General features: G+C 40.4%; 1 protein-coding gene across 1 annotated transcript in view; it reads left to right on the top strand.

Annotated features, from left to right (window-relative positions):
* The window catches only part of DMGDH (dimethylglycine dehydrogenase), a 62,633-nt gene that overhangs the window by 25,982 nt on the left and 22,550 nt on the right, over window positions 1-14,101 (top strand). Inside the window, 7 exon segments of the mRNA XM_089909054.1 lie at window positions 3,695-3,864; window positions 4,340-4,493; window positions 7,150-7,315; window positions 7,779-7,909; window positions 9,184-9,401; window positions 10,797-10,954; window positions 13,292-13,351. Of these exon segments, the coding sequence (XP_089765180.1) occupies window positions 3,695-3,864; window positions 4,340-4,493; window positions 7,150-7,315; window positions 7,779-7,909; window positions 9,184-9,401; window positions 10,797-10,954; window positions 13,292-13,351 (1,057 nt within the window).

Genomic DNA, 14,101 nt, shown 5'->3' with positions numbered 1-14,101 from the left:
CTTCTTAAATTTTTGTGTAAAATTTAGGACCAGCTTGTCAATTTTTTCAAAGAAGCCGCCTAGGATTTTGGTAAGGATTGCACTGAACCTGTAGATCAACTTGGGGAGTATTGTCATCCTAATATTGAGTCTTCCAATTCATGAACAAAGGATGTCTTTCCATTTGTTTAGGACTTTTAATTAAAATTTCTCTCAATAATGATTTATAGTTATCAGAGTGTAAGTTTTGTACTTCTTTTGCTAAATTTATTCTTAAACATTTTATTCTTTTTGATTCTGCAATTAGCTTAATCACTGAATTATTGATTTAGTCAACACATATTTGCAGATCATTGCTCTTTATCTGTGAACAAGAGCAGACAGTATTCCTGGCCTCATGATATTTATATTTTAATAGAACACCTGTCACTAAGGAAATTAGGAAGTTGCTTTCTTTAGAATACTAGTTACTTATCACCTAGAAATTGTATCTACTTGTATGAGGCTGATGTTGGACTCCTGCTTTGATTGCTCTGGGTAATTTTCCCAGGTTGTAGACGTCGCGAGGTGAATGGGGAAGATAACAGGTCGGGGCAGACAAAGTGCCACACTCTCTCTGACCAATTTGGTCTGACCCCAAAAGGCCACCTTGTTATTTAAAAGTTGGGATTGCTAAGATATTTCTTATGTAACATGGTGGAATCCTCACATCAGCTACCCCTCCCAATTTATATCAGTGATTCATCCCATGGTTCTGAAGACCAGTGATTTCCATATCTGGCTGAGCACCAGGGCTTGTTAAAAAGCAGAATCTCAACTTTGTGGTTAGTCACTTACACGTGTTTCATCCTCCTTTGCATCTTATCTGTGAAATTCTCATTAGGTATCACTAGAATCCATGAAAGGTGTGTGGAATTGGAAAACCAACAAGCAAACAGATTCCCAGACACCCCTCCTATTGATTCTGATTCAGTAGTCTGGAGAGGGGCCCAGGGGTCAGCATTTCAGCATTGTCTGTTATTCTAGTCCAACCAGTCGAGAGAATAGGTATTTGCAGACTGTCTACATATATGCCAGTGCTCATTGACCTTACTCACAGAATACCCTCAGTCAAAGCTGTTTCACTTTAATACCAAATCTAATAAATTCTTCTGCTTCTAGGTGACTAACACAATGCTCCCCAAATATTTAATGAGTTGGATTGAATTGAATCTAGTTATCCTGGCTTACAACAGATTATAAACAGCAAATTTAAAGAGAGGAGAGACAGTTTCACAGTTATCATAAAAAAGCATACACACGGGCTTCCCTGGTGGCGCAGTGGTTGAGAGTCCGCCTGCCGATGCAGGGGACACGGGTTCGTGCCCCGGTCCGGGAATATCCCACATGCCGCGGAGCGGCTGGGCCCGTGAGCCATGGCCGCTGGGCCTGTGCATCCGGAGCCTGTGCTCCGCAACGGGAGAGGCCACGACAGTGAGAGGCCCGCGTACCGCAAAAAAAAAAAAAAAAAAGCATACACAAACACTCAAATAGCATAGCAGCTGGGCCATGTAGAAGTAGGTTCTACAGATTAATGCTAGACCTAGAAAAAGAGCCTCACTCTTCTTTCCTCTTCAAGTTCCCTTTCACTTCCACTTCACACGTTACTTCCTTATGAAAATCTTATCCATTGGGCAGAGGCATACTCTGTTGTTGGTTATACAAGGACCCATAGCCACCATGTACTGCTTGCCTACTATGTGCTTTTAAATGCCATATCAATTAATTCTCCACCAGCACCATAAAGTGTGCACATGTGGAGACTAAAGCTCGGGGTGGTTACACAGCTTGCCCAAGGTCACACAGCTGGTAGTGGCAGAACAAAAATCCTACCTAGATCTCTCTTACTCTATGCTTTTACACTTTCAACCACTACACCAGGGGCTCTCAATAGATGTTTCATAGCATTCAGTTGTATGGGATTTTACATATAACTTAATAATGATTATAGAGCTGAGGTTTGTAGAAATTTACTTTTTAAAAATAGATTTGATTCAGTATTATCCTCAAATAACAGCACTCTGCCCCATTTATTGGAAAGAACATGATGGTGTAGCAGTGAGACCGCAGGAAACCGAAGCACAACCCTCCCTATGCCCAAGGAGTCTGCCAAGGATGTAAATTCTGTTATGTGTGTCTTGGCTGAAAAAAGATTGAGAACCATTGAAGAAGTAAAGTCCAATAACAGGGAGTGTGTACTGGGGGCAGAAGACTGAGTTTGTATCCTGAATCTGCACTTTATTGCTGTGTGACCTTATTTAACCCCTGAGTGCAGGCTGGTTTTCTCATTGGTAAAATAGAGTTGCTAAAGAATAAATCAGCTGGTACATGTTAGAAGGAAACAGTGCTTGGTAAATGGTAAGCACTCAGTGAATATCAGAAGAACTTTAAATAGTTTCAAGTCTTATAAACAGTATCTCTAGCTCTCAAAAATGGCAAGTGTTGTATATCATACATTGGTACTCTTTAAGTGAATAAACATTTTAAGCATATATTTCACAATTATTTTAAGCATGTATTTAATTTTTTTTGCTTTCTTGAAACTTAATGAGATTGTTTGTGGGTGATTTGGATGAGCCATGTCTCTTTTTAAAACTATCCAGAGAAGTATAAATGGCTGTCGTTTTATTCTGCTTGAGGAATATCCTTATAACAAATATAAGCATTCATTTTTATAAAGTAGAAAAACTGGTATCTTGTTGTAGAAAAAGGTAGTTAACATTTCCAGTCTTTGCTAAGGTCCTCCCATGCTCTTAGAAGCTGCAATGCTGGCAAGTAGCTGTCATCTGGGGTACTGGAATTTCTTGCATTTTGAAGTCTGCTCATGTAGCTCCTTTTCCTGGTCCTCTACCGGTGACTCCCTGCTCATACAATTCCTCAGAAGCTTCTCTTGACTTAAACCAAAAACGAACCCACAGTAAAGTCCTTCATCAAGACTTTCCTTTATCCACAAGAATGAATGGGTAGGACTGCCCATGGGCGACGTTAAACTGTGATCCCTCCATCTGGTATGAAATTATTTGCCACAGTCATGTTCTTGGTTTTAAAGCATCCTCATGTGGAAATAGAAAACAAGCCAACCCTCCCCACCAAGTGACCCAAATTGCAAAATACAGGAGCCATTGTTTCTTCCTCCTCTTTCCCACAAGTCCTTGGGTGAATGCCTCTTTGTCTGAATGCTTCTTCTACAATAATGGCCCAAGATCCTTGTGCAGAGGTCATTGCTATGGGAACCTGAACTAAACTGAGTCTGAGAAGAGATGGGTGTGCCACTCTACAGTGTACATATTTCTACTGCAAAGTTCCTATTAGTGAGGATAATCATAGCTCAAGAGGGCTGATAAGGTACCAACCACATCTGCCTGTGTGCTTCCTCTCCTCCGTTTTCCTAAAGCATCCTTACTAGCTAAGAGTCATAGACTATTTTGCAGATATACAGCTCTTGAAACTGTGGAAAGAAAATAGCTATCAAGTCAGGCACATTTAATTTGGATGCCTAAAGATTTTTTTTTTTGAGGAAAAAATATGATAGCATAAAGATTATGTTGATTGTGTGTTCTGAATAGCAATAGCACGGAACACTGTAGCTTTGAGGCCTTGTTAAATATATGGACATGTTTCATTGTTGGAAAACAATATGTGTTAGTAACAGGGTATTTATTTCTGTATTTGAAAGGTATGGCATAATCCATGCTGGTGGGGTAGGGAAATATCTCAGTGACTGGATCCTGCACGGAGAACCTCCTTTTGATCTGATAGAATTGGATCCCAATCGCTATGGCAAGTGGACAACAACTCAGTACACCGAGGCCAAAGCAAGAGAGTCATATGGATTCAACAATATTGGTAAAGTGCACATTTACTGTTGTCTATGAAGTGTGTTCAGAATTGACTTACATCACTTCTGACTTTAGAAGCTTTTTATTCTGTGTATCGTGGGGGAATGGTTAGGGAGTCTAAAAAGCATGTACTTCTAAGACACAAAAAGGAATCTATATGAATATATATCTTTAATATGAGGAATGCATAAGTGATTTTAATTTTTAAATCTATTTTTACTTTACCCTTTGATGATCAATATAAATACAGCTTTGGGTTTTTGTAAAACATAAATTTAATGCATATATATGTATATATATAATACATACATATATATTATACATATAATATATACATATATATTTTATATATATATATATATATATATATAAAATATATGCTTCTAGACTTTAAGTGCTGTGTTTTCCATTTTCTGAATCCCTTCAAAATATTTTATAGTTTTGGTTCTATGCTATTCAGAGCACCAATTTTCCTTTTTCAGTTGGTTACCCTAAAGAAGAACGGTTTGCTGGGAGGCCAACTCAGCGAGTCAGTGGGCTTTATAAAACCCTGGAGTCCAAGTGTTCCATGGGGTTCCATGCAGGCTGGGAGCAGCCACACTGGTTCTATCAACCAGGCCAGGACACTGGGTACAGGTAAGTGAGTGACTTAACCTGCCTGTCACTCTCACCACAGAATGAAATTTGGGGGTGGAATGGAGGGACCCCAGAGAAGTGCCATGTCCCCCTCCCACCCCATCACTCCACCCCATTCCAAAGAGCATTGAGCCTTTTCCCACGAAAATCACTTTTTGTGCAGTGCAGGCCTTAGTTTATCCCACGTGACATTGGTCCACATCTAGGACCCATGTGGCCTCGCGAGACCTACAACCAGCCCAGATGAAGCCTCTGCTTGACATTTTCCAGTTGCTCAGAGAACCTTCTCCACCCTCTCCAAATCCCCACATGGCTTCAGTTGGCTCCTGAAGGTTTGTCCTGGTTTAGGATGCCTGGCCAAGTCACATAGTATGGAAACACTATGGAAATATGGATTTTCTATTTGTCAAGGAATAGCTCAAAGCAACTGCTTTCTAGTGTGTGTGCACTGAATCATGCAAGTTATATGCACTGCTAGTAAATTAGGGGAAAAGGTCATTTACTTACTATTTTAGTTTGAGCTAAAACGTAAAGCACATCACTAAAACAATTCTCTGAATTCCTCTAAAGCTGTTGCCATTATACTTGGATTGCATACTATTGTACTTGGGATTAATAGTGATTATATATTTTTTCTCATGAGAATCCATAAACCAAGAGAAAAGAAAGTTTCCTTTTCACGTTAAGTTCTCCTTTTTCTTTCTCAGCTGTGTTGGGTCTTCATTGCTGCGCATGGGCTTTTCTCTGGTTGCGGCGAGCGGGGGCTACTCTTTGTTGCAGTGTGTGGGCTTCTCGTTGCGGTGGCTTCTCTTGTTGCGGAGCACAGGCTCTACACACGCGAGCTTCAGTAGTTGTGGCACGCGAGCTCTAGAGTGCAGGCTCAGTAGTTGTGGCGCACGGGCTTAGTTGCTCCGCGGCATGTGGGATCTTCCCAGACCAGGGATTGGAACCCCTTCCCAGACCAGGGATTGGAACCCGTGTCCCCTGCATTGGCAGATGGGTTCTTAACCACTGCACCACCAGGAAGTCCAATTCTCTCTCTCTTTTTTTTTTGACCTGTCATTTTGCTTATTTAAACAGGTTTTTTTTTTTTTTTTTTAACATCTTTACTAGGGTACAATTGCTCCACAATGGTGCGTTAGCTTCTGCTCCACAACAAAGTGAATCAGTTACACATACACACATGCCCCCACATGTCCTCCCTCCTGCGTCTCCCTCCCTCCCACCCTCCCCATCCCACCCCTCCAGGCTGTCACAAAGCACCGAGCTAATATCCCTGTGCCACGCGGCCGCCTCCCACCAGCTATCTACCTTACTACGTTTGTTAGTGTGTACATGTCCATGACTCTCCCTCGCCCCGTCAAAGCTCACCCCTCCCCCTCCCCACATCCTCAAGTCCGTTCTCCAGTAGGTCTGCGTCTTTATTCCTGTCTTACCCCTAGGTTTTTCATGACGTTTTTTTTTCCTTAAATTCCATATATATGTGTTAGCATACGGTATTTGTCTTTTTCTTTCTGACTGACTTCACTCTGTATGACAGACTCTAGGTCTACATCTCATTACAAATAGCTCAATTTCGTTTCTTTTTAAGGCTGAGTAATATTCCATTGTATATATGTGCCACATCTTCTTTATCCATTCATCCGATGATGGGCACTTAGGTTGTTTCCATCTCCGGGCTATTGTAAATTTAAACAGGTTTTAGTGTCTACTTTAAGATCAGATCTAAAAGGCCCAAAGTATAGTAGAGGGCCAGTTGCTGATTAATGAATTTGGACTCTGTAGTCAGCCAGTGGAGATTACCTGGGGGCAAAATACCGGTTTGGTTTTTCCTAAACGACTCAGATAAATGCCAGATCTATTCTTCACCTTGTGCTGTTTGGACCTGGCCTATTTCTTCTACTATTTTAATAATTAAACCACTGAAGACTCATTTTGCAGACTTAGCATCCTGCTCTGAAGTTAAAATACCACATTAATAGTCCACTCTGTAAACTAGAAACAACCCTGCATAATGAGTTAGGAGACCTTTGTTCCAGGCCCAGCTCTGTCATTAACTAATGCAAAGACCTTGGAAGTCACTTTGTGCCTTTTCTCTAAAAAATGAAAATGTTGGACCAGATCCTTGCTTAACTCCAGGTGGACCAGCATGAAGCCTGTTCGAGTGCAGAATCTAGGGCCCCTCCGCAGACCTGCTGCATCAGAATCGGTATCTTAACAAGTACAAGTGATGTATTTGCATAAATGTTTGAGAAACAACAAACAAGATAGCTCTACCCCTCATATATTCTGGTTTAATTATGCCCCCCAAATTAGTATTTTTAGAATGCTCCCCCCCCCGGTGATTCTAATATGTAACCAAGGTTGAAAACTACGGATTGGTTAACTTCTAAGCTCTTTTCCAGATCTGAGAACCCACATGGCCTATCTTATTTTCTACTTAATTAATACTTCATTCACTATGAAATGGGTCAAGGGATAGATGAGTAACTTAAAAAATCAAGTAGATTCCAATATGTATGTATGATTTGTAGAACAGGTGGCACTTTTCCCCCAAATGAAATTTTCTAGGCAAAGAGGGTGTATTAAAATATCCTTATTCTGTAATTTTTTGAAAATGAATAACTCTTGTTTTATGACAAACATTGTGTTTCAGGCCAAGTTTTCGCCGCACAAATTGGTTTGATCCTGTGGGCTCTGAGTATAAACAGGTTATGCAAAGAGTAGGGGTGATTGACCTGTCACCATTTGGCAAGTTTAACATCAAAGGTCAAGACTCCATTAGATTGTTGGACCATCTCTTTGCAAATGTCATTCCCAAGGTAAATAACCTTGTAGGGGTACAAGGTCCAGGATTCTGGCCTACTTAATTCTCTACCTCTTGTTTTCAAAAAAACCAATATGTTATTTCAATTCACCTAATGATTTCTGTATGAACACCAGAACCCTTCAACTAACCAAGGGTATTCTAGCTAATTTTCAAATTTAAATTTTTGTTAAATGAATTATCATCTAAGGACCTTATGACTTTGTTTAGTTGTATAAATGGGAACCCCCAAATTGGCTGAAGTGTAATTTTTATGACAAGTAATTATAATGGTCATTTAAACTGAAAACTTCAAAATTAATGGGTTTAGGTTTACAGATAGTTCACACAATTGATAGAAATGATAGCATTCAGATGTTTTTCATTTTTGACAACCACATTTTTATTTCCATGTGGTGTTAACAGGACACATAAGATTTTTATTTCATCCTGAGGTAATTTAAAATTCTTTTGTGTAGGTGGGTTTTACAAATATAAGTCACATGTTAACACCAAAAGGTCAAGTATATGCTGAGTTGACAGTTTCTCACCTGTCTCCTGGGGAGTTTCTATTAATAACTGGTTCTGGATCAGAGCTTCATGATCTTAGGTAAGTGTACACCTAGTAAGAAAATTTTACATGGATTGTATATTGACCCAATCTTGCACCGAGGTTTTGTTTGTTTGTTTGTTTGTTTACCAGTAATTGAAAGTACAACTTTAATTCTTAAAATCTTATTGTTTTAAATAAACTTCATATCTCTTAGAGGAAATTATTTGAAGGGCCCCTATGACCATCCCCCTCCCAAAGGTAGTCCATCCATGGGGTTTACTGGTTTTAATAATATTAACTCCCTTTTGTTAGGCATCGCCAATATGTCAAAACCATTATTACACATTATCTCAATAAATTCTTTTAATAGATATATCTGCAAGGTATGTATTATTCCCAATTTCAGGTGAGGAAAGTGAAGTTTGGGTTAAAGTAACCTGCTCAAGCCAGCCTTGTTGATTCTGATGCCCAAGTTTGGTCCACTTTAGTGAACTGCCTCCCTGGTTTTTCTTCTTCCTTTTTCACGCTTTGTGCCACAAAGCTGCATCTAAATCATTGACCTGCCAAGTCAATCCTTCACACGAAGCTTTAGTCTATTATTTAGTCTACTCTAAAATCTCTAATCTTCAGTATTTCAAAAATACTTGGAATATTGTTGTTTAATAAACATCTTACTCTGACAGATTCTCACTCTAGTTGTAAAATGATGCAAATTATAGCCTCCAATCCAAGGTGCATTGGGAGCCATCTTAGTAGCTTAGCTTTGTGTCAATCCAGATGGTCATTTTCTGATAGACTTGTGTAGCTCCAGGGAGTGCTCAAAAAATTATAAATGAGCCCTATCACTGGGTTCCAATAACTCATCAAGACTCAGAAATTGAAACTAGTCTTTAGAGTTTTAATCTTTTCCTTGTCATTGTCAAAGCAAGTATGTGTCTGGTGGCAGGTGCATTATTAACCTTTAGCAACACAAGCATGCCTCCTGTGTACAGGTATTAGAGAAAATTTTCCCAAGATTGAATCATCAGTTTAAATGCAATAGGGCTGTCGCTATTTAAAAGAATCGTGTGGCAGATCTTGTTTAAACGGAAGGGTCCTTCCGTACTGTGAAAAATTGCCCACACATTTAAGTGGGTAGTTTAAAGAGGATCATTTAACATCTCTGGGACTCAGTTTCCTCAATTTTAAAAATTAGGTGATCTATGTGAAATGACATTCTAGGGACTTTCTGGCAATTCTAGACACAGAGCATTTCTTCCGAGAAATAATCTGTTACCAACATGCATTATTCAAGCAGGATTTAACACGATGTTTATGAATCTCAAATGCAGATGGATTGAAGAAGAGGCTGTCAAAGGTGGATATGATGTTGAAATTAGAAACATAACCGATGAGCTTGGAGTCCTTGGCGTCGCAGGGCCACATGCAAGAAAGGCCCTTCAGAAACTGACCTCTGAAGATCTTAGTGATGATGTTTTCAAGTTTCTTCAGACCAAGTCTTTAAAGGTTTCCAACATTCCTGTCACTGCTATCAGGATATCTTATACTGGTAAGAATTGGAAAACAACCTAGAATAAGGCTCTAAAATTTTAAAGCAGTTACCAGAAATGTGTGCACGCATGCACATACACACAGCACACACACACACACACACACACACACACACACACATTCACTTTGGTCATTTTAACTTTGGAGAAAGATTTCTCCTGCCTGACTCTTCTGACAATTTTGTTTATTCACTCCTAGTCTGAGAGAGTCCTTTCACAGATTTCCAATTGTTGTTCCAGGCTCATAGCTAGCTGCCTACCATTTGGAAAGGTAGTTAAGAAAGTGGGAAGAAGATGGCTGTTGGAATAGTTGGAAGGGTTGACAGAATATTCAGGCCAGCTGATTCTGTATGGGAACATTCAAAATGGTCTCCCATTGATAGAGTCTCCCATAGAGAACATCGTGAATGTATCAGGCACCGCTCTTAAAGCATTACCACTGATCATCTTTCTTTCTGACTCTAAGTGCATTAGGGAAGACTTGCTATGCAGCTAACATTGCACATAGTAGATATTTGGAAACGGATGAATAAATGCTCCCCATTGGTGCTCTGGGCTCACTTCTAACTCTCTGTAGATTCCCTGTCCCTTCACAGAAGATATACTGGGTGCCCAGGCATTCACTCAATTACGTGTTGCTAACGTTCTGGTGTTTGTCCTGGAGAAGCACCTCACCATCAGCCCTTGACATGAGGAATGAGGCGAACACACAGTATAAAGGCCATAGCTCTTCCCTGGGCCTCCGCTGTCCCTTTTCACCATCCTTCCTCTGCCCAACTTTGGCCAAATGGTGACCAGAATAAAACATAAGCAGAATAAAAAATAAGCAGTCTCTTTGGGTTGGGTGTCATTTTCTTTGGTTTTTGCCCACAGCTCTAATGGTGAATGAAATGACCAAATGGGGAAGGAGGGGGGAGTGGGGGGCATTAGAGACTATGGCTATCCCACAGCAAAGACAAGTTGAATAGTTGTCATCAGTTGCCTTTATCTTTAAGCCTCGTGATTTGGGGCCAAGGAGTTGGGGGTTGAGGTGTCTAAACCTTGAACCCCTTTTCTTGATAAACTCTGCCATGCTAATTCCTGACTTAACATTATGAAGCTGAGGTCAAGGGGCAAGAGTAACTCCTGCATCACAGTCTTTCTGTGTCATGAGATGTCCTAGATGCTACCCTCTGTGTGGGGGACAGGATTGGGCACAAAAGCATCTGTGATATGGCAGGCTCCTTTGCAGTGGGGTTTGGTTGCAACCTTTTTCTGAACTGGTCTTTTAAAACTCAACAGTGTCTATATTGCATAAATGGAATCTCTCCATTTATTGATGTGTTTTAGCTAATGCACATTAGACTCCATGATCATCATTCTTACTCTGGTGGGCACTTGTGGGTGTATTTCAGGTGAGCTGGGTTGGGAGCTGTACCACAGACGAGAAGATTCTGCGGCACTTTATGACGTTATCATGAATGCAGGCCAGGAAGAGGGAATTGACAACTTTGGAACCTATGCCATGAATGCCTTAAGACTGGAGAAAGCTTTCAGAGCCTGGGGGTCAGAGGTTTGAAATGCTAGCATCTTTATTAAAATTTTACGTGTATTGTATCTGATTTTTATATAAGGGTTAGTTTTAACTGCATTAGCATTGGCTCTGGTTGTAAAAGTATGTATTATAAGAAAAAAAAATTTTTTTTTGTTCTGGCCATGCCGTGCAGCATGCGAGATCATAGTTCCCCAGACCACGGACCAAACCCATGCCCCCCTGCAGTGGAAGCGCAGAGCCCTAACCACTGGACCACCTGAGAATTCCCCGAAGTTTTATTTAATTAGGGAAAGAGGTTTTTCTCCTCAATTTCCCAGTTGCAAATTCAGTGGAATTGTGACGTAATGTTTATTCTGCCCTAATTCCTCCTGCTTAGCAGAGAGCCCTGGACATCTGTCTCTGACTGTGTGGGGAGCTGTGGCTATCCCAAGGGAGCCTGCCTACTCCACGGGACTTGAGGACTACCTTTCAAATTCTTCCTTCTCCTCTGTCACATTGCCCATCCTCAGTTCTTTCTTATCCCGCACCTTTTGGGGAAGTAGCAACCAAAGGGGTCTTTCTGAGGGGGGCGGGGTTGGTGGTCTGGGATGCGTTGGTCCAGCCCATTCCCACCATTAATAATGGGAACTCAGGGTTTCTATTTGTGTAGTTACACACCATTTTCATAGGCATGATCTCATCTACCTTCTCAACTCTCCCTGAAGGAGGTATTATTGGTGATTCTTGGGCAAAGCGTTGGCAGTTCTACACACAATCCCTGTTCAAAACACAATCACACTAAGAAATAATAAACAACTTGGTCCAGATTACTCTGTTCTCTGTTTTATCTCCAATATGGCAGGCTATTTTTCGACCCCTTAATTTTTTCAGATTTGCTAGTTTCCTTGGAAGACGTTAAGGTTTTAGGCCTGGGAGGTGAGATAAGGGACAGTGGTAAAAGATGTTCTTACTTCAGGGTAGGGTCTCTTGGGTTCAGATGTATCCTCCACCACATACTAACTGTGTGGCCTTAACCCTCTAGAGTCTGTTTACTTCTCTATAAGATAGGGCCAATCTTTCTCCTCCAGAGTTATTGTCGAGATTAGATAGTCTACAAAGTGCCTAGGATATAACAATAAATTTGAGGGCAGAGTGGGTTTGAAAGTGCAGGCAGGGTCCCTTGGACAGCTAGACCAGGGGCAGAAGCAAGTGGGCTTTGAGGTGGAGAGGGCAGCCTCCTGGAGCCCCTGAAAGAACAAGGGCCCTGGGGCAAGTCACTGTTTTGCAGGAGAGGTGCTGTGTTATAAGGATTCTCAGCCTACAAGCCGGGTGTGGGTGGGGTTCTTAGCGGAGGCTGCTGCAGGGAGAAAAGTAGAGGACGGCTCTGCCTCCACACGCCACAAGGGATGAAGCAGCTGAAGCAGCCTTTACGGTCAGGCGTTTCTGCGCCTCCCTGCCTTTTCCCTTGGACCCCTCCTCTGAAATGGTTTTCTCCATCCCCCGTCCCTCCGATTTCCCAGCAGTGCCAGCACGCCCTCTAGTGTTAATACATCAATCAAGCATCTGGGCTTTGTTTTCATTTTTTTCCTGGAATTCTGAAACTTTGAGCAGGTAAAAATTTTAGAGGTGCTCAAATGGATTAGGAAATATGAGCCCGAAATTTTATGTTATGTAAAACAAGTTTATATTACTCATGCAGTTCATACGAGGGCTGTGTTGTCTTTTTTTTTTAAGTTTGGCAACTTTTTATGAGGTTTAGACCAGTTCTCCTGGAGCAAAAGAGACCAACGACAACAAAATAAACAAGCAAACAAAAATCAGGTCTAGTCTCAAATAGTGGCTTTAGTTCCCCTTGAACTATGTTGTAATAACTCAACCAATTTGAAAAGATTGAGATTCAATCTCTATTTTTTTTCCTTTTCCCTCTCCTGAACTCTGTAGAAGCCATTTTCCTATCACCTGCTTTTTCCTCTACTTATCCCAATTTCTGGATGATTGTAAGATAAGTAAATTACTTAATACCTTTTCAAAACCTGTTTATGTAAAATTATTAGATAAAAGCTTCTGAAAGTCTTGTTTCTGGGAAGACATCATTGTTGTGGTATCCCTCAGATGTTTATTATACAAAGAGAGCCTTGGAAACAAACTGTGAATTTTAGTTTCTAATTTGCTATTGAAATAACAGTATTTGCTGAAAGGCTACATTTGAATTTTAGATTTAAAAAATTACTTTGAGGCCAGTCCACAATTTTCCTTTTTCAGAATCTATATTCATAGTGAAAAAGTGTTCTCTTCCCTAAAAAGTATATATGAAAGTGATGTTATTAAAACAATTTGCATTCATCTAAGATTTAAAATGTGTGTTTTCCCTTTTAGATGAACTGTGATACAAATCCCCTGGAAGCGGGACTGGGATATTTTATAAAGCTAAATAAGGTACGTTTACATTCCAAAGTGTACTTGAAGTAAATCTTAAAATTATGCTGTTTCATGACAGAGCCATGCTTTAAAATTTAGCCAAGTATGATTATAGGACAAATGAGTTGAACATATATAGTAAGCATTGCTCAAATACTTAATATTAAAATTTGTCAAAATTTGATATTAGTTCAAACAATTGCAACGTGCTTGTAGATGTAAGATAGCAGAATCCAGCAACTTTAAAGACTAGCTCTAAATTCTAAGATTAAAAATCAATAAGGATAAGATGTCAGCAGACACTCTTGTAAATCTTGGTGACTTGTGAAGTCACAATTAGCTAATGAGACATAGACATACGGCATTAATTGACTCTCCCTGGGTGCTCACAGCACGAAGCAGCCTCACCCCAGCAGATCTATCCATCTGCTTATTGAGAGCATCTTTGTATGTAACTGCAACATCTGCGTATAAGCAAACTGACACATTTCAAATATGTTCAGCATAAAACAGGTATTACTGAGAAGCCAATACATGCCCAAAGAATCATAACTGATATTAACATTCCAAAGGGAACCCCTGCATCAGTGGTTCTCAAACAGATAGCGTCAGCATCACCTGGGAGCTTGTTACAAATGCAAATCCTTAGGTCCCCGTACAGACCTACTAAATCAGAATCCCTGGGGATCGGGCCAAGAGATGTGTGTTTAACAAGCTTCAGGGGATTCCGATGCACCTAAAGTTTGAGAAACACCACCCTACATAATT

Source organism: Delphinapterus leucas, chromosome 3 (genome assembly GCF_059928025.1).
Source record: "Delphinapterus leucas isolate spDelLeu-1000000601 "Yukka" chromosome 3, BTC_Dleu_Yukka2, whole genome shotgun sequence".
In the NCBI taxonomy this organism is placed as follows: Eukaryota; Metazoa; Chordata; class Mammalia; order Artiodactyla; family Monodontidae; genus Delphinapterus; species Delphinapterus leucas.
This window is presented reverse-complemented; position numbering and strand designations above follow the sequence as displayed.